Source organism: Mesitornis unicolor, unplaced genomic scaffold, assembly GCF_000695765.1.
Source record: "Mesitornis unicolor isolate BGI_N332 unplaced genomic scaffold, ASM69576v1 scaffold47699, whole genome shotgun sequence".
Lineage (NCBI taxonomy): Eukaryota > Metazoa > Chordata > Aves > Mesitornithiformes > Mesitornithidae > Mesitornis > Mesitornis unicolor.
In genome coordinates, this window is record NW_010207512.1 from 2,107 (window position 1) to 9,031 (window position 6,925).

At 43.8% G+C, this 6,925-nt stretch overlaps 1 protein-coding gene across 1 annotated transcript; it reads left to right on the top strand.

Annotated features, from left to right (window-relative positions):
• The first annotated feature begins 678 nt into the window (after nucleotides 1-678).
• On the top strand, nucleotides 679-1,587 carry RNF186 (ring finger protein 186). The gene has a single exon (XM_010192135.1). It carries the CDS (start codon nucleotides 679-681, stop codon nucleotides 1,585-1,587), a length of 909 nt encoding a protein of 302 aa, XP_010190437.1.
• Nucleotides 1,588-6,925: the final 5,338 nt, after the last annotated feature.

Genomic DNA, 6,925 nt, shown 5'->3' on the forward strand with positions numbered 1-6,925 from the left:
GGTTGTCCTGGGAACACCAAGAAAAGAAGACGGTCCTACCACGAGACTAACCTTGTTTTTAATTTCCAGATCTCAGTCATGGACTCTGTGAGACCCTACGGGACACTAAGTCACGCTTCAGAAGCTCTCTGATGACTGAAACCAACAGTTTCTCATTCTTTACTTTGTGCTGTAGGTAATAAGGACTGCTAAAGGAAGAGCAGGCTTCCTACCCAGAGCAGTCAAAATTTGGGGTACTTACACTCTCTAATCAAAGCACTGCATTTAGTACACCAATTTTTATATTAGATAATTCCTCTGAATCTGTCACTGTCCAGCAAAGCAGTGTTTAGAGACCAATTAAATTGCTTTCACCAAATAAAATACTAATTTAGTAATAATGGTAGCGTCTGGCTACCACAGTGAAGAAAGCTGCAGTCTGCTGAGGCCACAGGGTCTGCTTCTGGACAGCAATTGCTCAGTGATATTATCAGCCGTTGTAAAATGTCTTAGCCATGAGGTTAATCATTAACTCGGGTCCCCACCTCATAAAAACATCGTATTGTAAGAGCACAACACGCTTAAAGCTGTCACTAATCAATCATGCATACAACAGGAATAAAGCAACACATAAAAGGAGCCAGAAACTCAGCAAATCCTTCAGCTAAGGGAAGACAAACTGCACCAAAGTTTATCTCCATGGAGAAATCCACCGACAAGCTGAACCATGAAAGCGGATCGACGGCTCCTGCTGGAAAGGACAGCCCTGCACCCGTGGCAGAAGGTGCTGCAGAAATCAGCAGGGCAGGACCCTCAGCAGAAAACGCTGCAGATGTGAAGAGGCTGGGATGCACCGAAGAGTGTATCAAAGAAACGGAGAAACCATTGGGCACAGAGCCCGACAGTCCTGATGCCTTTAAACCAGTGATTTTGGAAAGCGACTGTCCAAACTCAGAGCCTCTTGTTATGCTAACGAACAAAACCTGTGCCGAAGTACACGGTTTTGAAATGAACCGCCAGTGTTCAACGACAACACCTGTTGATATGGACTGCCTGGTCTGCTTCAACAAGTACAACATCTACAGGGTCCCAAAGCTGCTGGACTGCCAGCACGCCTTCTGCGCGGTCTGCCTCAAGCTGATCCTCCGCAAAGAGGAGAGCACCTGGATCATCACCTGCCCCCTGTGCAGAAAAGCCACCTTTGTGTCAGGAGGACTCGTCCGCACCCTGCAAAATAAAGACGACATCATGGAGCACTTGGAAAACGCCGATTTAAATCCTGACGTACACGTCTCTGCCATAGGGCTGGACAGCAATAGCTGGATTCAGACCAGCCAAGACGTTTTATTTGGAGAGGAAAATGTTCCGGCAGACAACAGGCTGGCTCTCCAGAGACTCGTGCTGCTCCTGCTGCTCCTGGTGATTCTCACTATCCTCATCCTCCCGTTTATACACTCCGGGCTGATTAAATGGGTAATTTGTCTCATGCTTACTTTGGGGTTGGTCATGTCTATGGTGCTTTGCTGCACTCCTAAATTCTACTGGAGGTGTAACAGGGACTCGCTCACCTCCTGCCACAAGCAGACCCACATCACTGCTATCGCCTGAAACGATTAACGTGCGCTGCCCAGAGATAAGGGACCAGTCCTGCCCACCCGGCTGCACGTTAGGCACGCTAGTCAGTTACTGGACTTTGAAAGCAATCATTCATGTCATAAATTCAACGGGTGGCTACGTTATCCCACTCAGACTCAATGGCCACGCACAGTGTTGTTAAATTTCATTACTGGAAACATTGTAAAATATTTATATGTTGATATTTATGAGATAAAAATTGTAGGTTTTCCACACAATTTTTATCCCAGGCTAATAACGCTGTTGGTTTGCTTTTGTCATTTTGTTCTTGTTTGTGCCATCTCCTGATTAACACTGCAGAACATTACCTGAAATGCCTGATGGATGATGTCCTGTGAAAATCCTCTGGTTGCCTTCTCCCACTCTTTTAAAACATGCACAATTTTTCTTGTGACACTGTGGGGAAATAACACTGCTAAATCAGGGATTGGCTGCGTAGCCTCAATGGAAGAGAGCAGTTTTAACCTAGATTATCACTTTAATCCCTATCACTGCCCAAATGGTTATTGGCAGGGATGGGAAAGGGACTGGGAAAAGGGGAAGTCAGTTGGTGCCATTTTAAGTTACATATAAAATTGGAGAGGAAAAAGCAAAATCAACATTCCCCATCTGGCGTCTGTGGCTTGCAAGGGGCAAAGCTCCCAGAAGTCCACAACGCTTCAAATTCCCTATTTTATTTATCACAAAAATAGTCCCTCTTGGGACCTTGGCTATTCACACCTCCTCTCTTCTTGCCCTCTGTACATGAAATATGACATTGCCCTTGGAGATGCCCACAATTCTCCTTCTAACCAGAAATCTGTCAGCTGCTGTGCCATACCACAGGTAATATTTTTATATGGAATGTGTCCATTAAAGTTTAATAATGTTAATTGCTCATTGGCTTCTGTGTTTCAATTCCTCGCTGACGACTGATGTCAAAACATTGCAGAGTTTCTTCACTGACAGAAACTACAGCTGAGAAAGCATATTAGGGAATCTGTACAACTGAGTTGGTGAATAAAGCAAAGAAAGAATGTGTTGGTTTTTTTCCTTTATTTTAAAAAAGACTTAGTTGCTAAGAAAAAATCCTATAAACCAACTAAAATTAAACTGGGGGAAAAAAAGGAGTTTGCTCTAGTTAAGATACATTTTTAAGAGTACCATGGATCTCAGCAGACTTTGGATCAGGTCTGTGGTAAATATTTGTGTTTGATAAGAATGGAAACTGATGATCTCCAGTTGCTCAGTATATATATATATACACACAGTGTCTCACCAGCAGATAAAACAGATTAGACTAAGAGGGTAAGGAGTTGCTCTCCTCCTAGAGTCTTGGAAAAACAGGTCTATTTTCTGCCTAAGAACACAAACCTTCAAGTGAAATAAACGCTTTGTTTTTTTCTCATATATTTGGACTTTATTGCAAAGTACATCTGTAGTAACATTTGCTGATGACCAACCAGAAAAAAAGCTTTTCAACTGGGAAAATGCAGGTAGTTTTAAATCCAAATATTTCATTGAACTGTATTATTCCAGATACAATGACTGGACCAGATACTCATTTTACTGAGCAAATAATAATAAATACTGAAAATTATTTCAGAAACTTTTGCCATAGTTTTTCAGCTCATAGACAATTTTCCTATTGAGTTCCCTTCACCAGCACTAGTGGGTGACTTGTACGGTAAAGGTCTGTATCAAATCTATTAATATTGGCCTGAATGTAGTGTGCATGAATGCATCAGAATAAGCTAGAAGAGTTAAAGGAAAATGATGTGCTAATTGCTACAGAACACTGATCTTGTTCAAACCACTAGATAGCAAGGGAGAAACAGACTGTCCTAAAGATAAGATGACAAAGATGAACTGGACTATAAAAATAAAAGAATAAAATAATCCCAATTAAAACAAAAAAGAAAAAAGATAAATCGGGGAATTTTGCCTAAGAGGGGAAGAGACCAAGCAAGATACCCAACACCACTAACTAACCAGAGGGTGTATAAGTCACACCCAGTACTGGTTTGCCATCATGAGTCAAGAAACATAATGAAAACTTTACAGAGCCAGTGTCCCTTGTCCCCCGTATTACTCACAATGAAGCCTGGCCAGCCCATGGGCGCTAGTCAGCACATGGGTGTGAACAAATGAAACCAAAGAATGAACATGAACATGAAAAATCAGATTGTTATCTATCACCCTGCCTTTCCAAAAGGGTGTGTTCAAATTTATTACACTAATTTCAACAGTGTCAAAAAAAAGGCCAACAGAGACGGGCTTCCCTCCAGGCAGTGTACAGCAGTGTGCAGGGAGCAGGCGTGCTCTGTGACTGCTAGGGAGAGACTGGCCCTCTGAAAGAGCCCCTGTGGACTCGTACAGCACCATCACCAGCTGTGGAAGGCCAGGTTTCCACCCCACTGCTGCGTATCAGCACCTCCCAAGCCTGCGATCAGGCTGCAACTCAAATGTTTCTTCAGCCTCTGAGAGCCACTAACACTCAGCTAATTCAGAGTTCGTGGATGTTGGTGGGAGTCATTAGGCCCTACAACCTTGTATCTCTGTAACAGCTATTGATGCTCATCTGACAAGATAAGGCTCGATGACAACGTAATCCTTTAAAGCAGTAACTAAGATCATGGCGAAAAGGCCAAAAGAATTGTATTCCTATTCCTAAACGTTGTTTGTACTCAGTTTTAATTCATATCAGTCTTTTTGGCAAGGGAGTGTCACCTCTGAATTGCCTTGCCCTACTTACCTTAGCTAACTGGCTCCCAGTTTCGGATAGTGATTAGGTAACACACTGCAGCTTGAAAGAGAGATTTTTCATAATGAAAAATGGGCCCAAGCAGTAATACTCAGCTGTACCTGACAAACTGCATAAATATTGGAGAACTGTGATTTACAAAGACAGAATCCCATCAAGACATTAAGAGCAGGATAAAACCCAACAGCGGTATTTAGGATATTAGTCCATATAGACAGAATCCCAGACCAGAATCTTCAAAGGTGTCTTCACAGAATCACAGAACGTTAGGGATTGGAAGGGACCTCAAAAGCTCATCCAGTCCAACCCCCCTGCCGGAGCAGGAACACCCAGATGAGGTTACACAGGAAGGCGTCCAGGCGGGTTTTGAATGTCTGCAGAGAAGGAGACTCCACAACCTCTCTGGGCAGCCTGGTCCAGTGCTCTGTCACCCTCACTGAGAAGAAGTTTCTTCTCAAATTTAAGTGGAACCTCCTGTGTTCCAGCTTGTGTCCGTTACCCCTTGTCCTATCATTGTTTGTCACCGAGAAGAGCCTGGCTCCATCCTCGTGACACTCACCCTTTAAATATTTATAAACATGAATGAGGTCTCCCCTCAGTCTCCTCTTCTGCAAACTAAAGAGACCCAGCTCCCTCAGCCGCTCCTCATAAGGGAGATGCTCCACTCCCTTGATCATCTTTGTAGCCCTACGCTGGACTCTCTCCAGCAGTTCCCTGTCCTTCTTGAACTGAGGGGCCCAGAACTGGACACAATATTCCAGATGCGGTCTCACCAGGGCAGAGTAGAGTGTCTTGTTCAACAATGCCTGTACCCAAGCCAGTTTTAATTAAAAAACAGGTCTGTTCTTTTGTCGTGCTTCCACTCTGCCCGTCTGCCACTATTCCAATCCCTTTTCAGGCTTCTCATCAACAAACAGCACCACCATCGCCCACCACAGTCCCTAGTTACTTATGTAAGAGTGAAACAGGTGCCTGAAAAATTTTGAGTGTAGGTGTTCTAAATTACTGTTAAATGTAGAAGTCTCACTTTATCTACAGAACTTTAAATTATCCGTAATTGTGCTGGCTTTGATTATTATTAAAATAGGTAAAAAGATCTCAAATTTAGAACATCTGGTAAAACTCACTCCTAATTGTCATTCCAGTCAACTTGTCTTGGTCCACTTTTAACAGCTCATCTGTGTTATCAACACAGATAAAAACAGGCGAAAATAAACATGGAATAAATAACACATTTCACACTTCCACATCGCTCAGATTCTGTACAAAGAGAACTTTAGGTCCTCAAACACAGAACTGTCAAATCTACAAGAAACTAATTTGCAGATTTTGGTCTGGGAGCACAAATTTGTGTCTGGGTGATTCCTGACTTGTGAATCATTTGCAACTTGTCCGTTGTGTTGTGCAGTTACCTAAGTGACAAGGAAAGGAGGCACGTTCTGCACCCTAACTGGGATCAACAGAACTCACCTTCTGAACTTCCATGTCACATTTAATGACTGTATGATGATGCTTAAAATAACTACACATAATGTGAGTACTTGTGTGAGTAAACCTGAGGAGGTCTAGTGCTAGTAGCAAGCAACCAGGACATGATATTCATCCAAATCAAACTCAGCTTTTAATCAGAACTGGTACTTGGATTTTTAAAAATTTATTTATAAGTAAGCCTCACATTGCACATTTTAAAGTATAAACTGGTTACCCCAGCCACCGAGCAACCAAAACCAGTGCTGCTTCCCTGAAACACGACCGTACAGAAAACCTGCTCTCCCGCCCGACAAAAAAAGGATTTATCCAAAAATTAATATACGTTGGACATGGATTTCCAGACTGACACTGCTCTCAGAGCAAATGCATTTCTCAAAACCCCCAAAACACAATGCAAAAGCCTTGTGCTTGGGTAGCTGAACTAACCCCAAAGCCTTAGGACTTCTGCAAGGCCAATAACACACAATGGACCCAAGTGTCCCGAGCTGACTGTGCCAGTAACCCCGCTGTGATCAAAAGCAACACATGGCGCTTGTATTTACCTGATGAGTATTTATATATATATAAACACACACACACATACACACAGGCATACTTCAGCATCTGTTGATATGGCTTTGGGATCCCACGCAGTTACACCGCATCAACTGTGACACACCACTGAAGCGTTAATTTTCCTCAGGATACGCCTGAGACACCAACCTGTCATGCATCGGAGCTGGCAAAGAAGTCTTGGGGCTGCACCCTGAGAGCAGCTTCACCAAATGCTGTCTCAGTAACCCTCTCTCAGAAAAGGAGGAGTTCTCAGAAGGAAGGCTTCAAAAGGAGCAAAAAGGCCGATACCCAGGTAGGCCTAAACTCTGAGCGAGTCACCAGCATGGCGAATAAGGCCCAAGATTGCGGATAAAAATGGACAGCAACAAAGGGCCCGCTATAGCCATCTCAGGGTGAAGATGGATCTACCACCAGCTCCATGGAGAGGCCAAGAGCCGGGCGAGGGCCAACCCGGGGCCGCTCGCCCTCGCCATCACCTCAGCCGAGCGCTGCTCCCCGTTACGCTCCGTAACCTACGCGCCT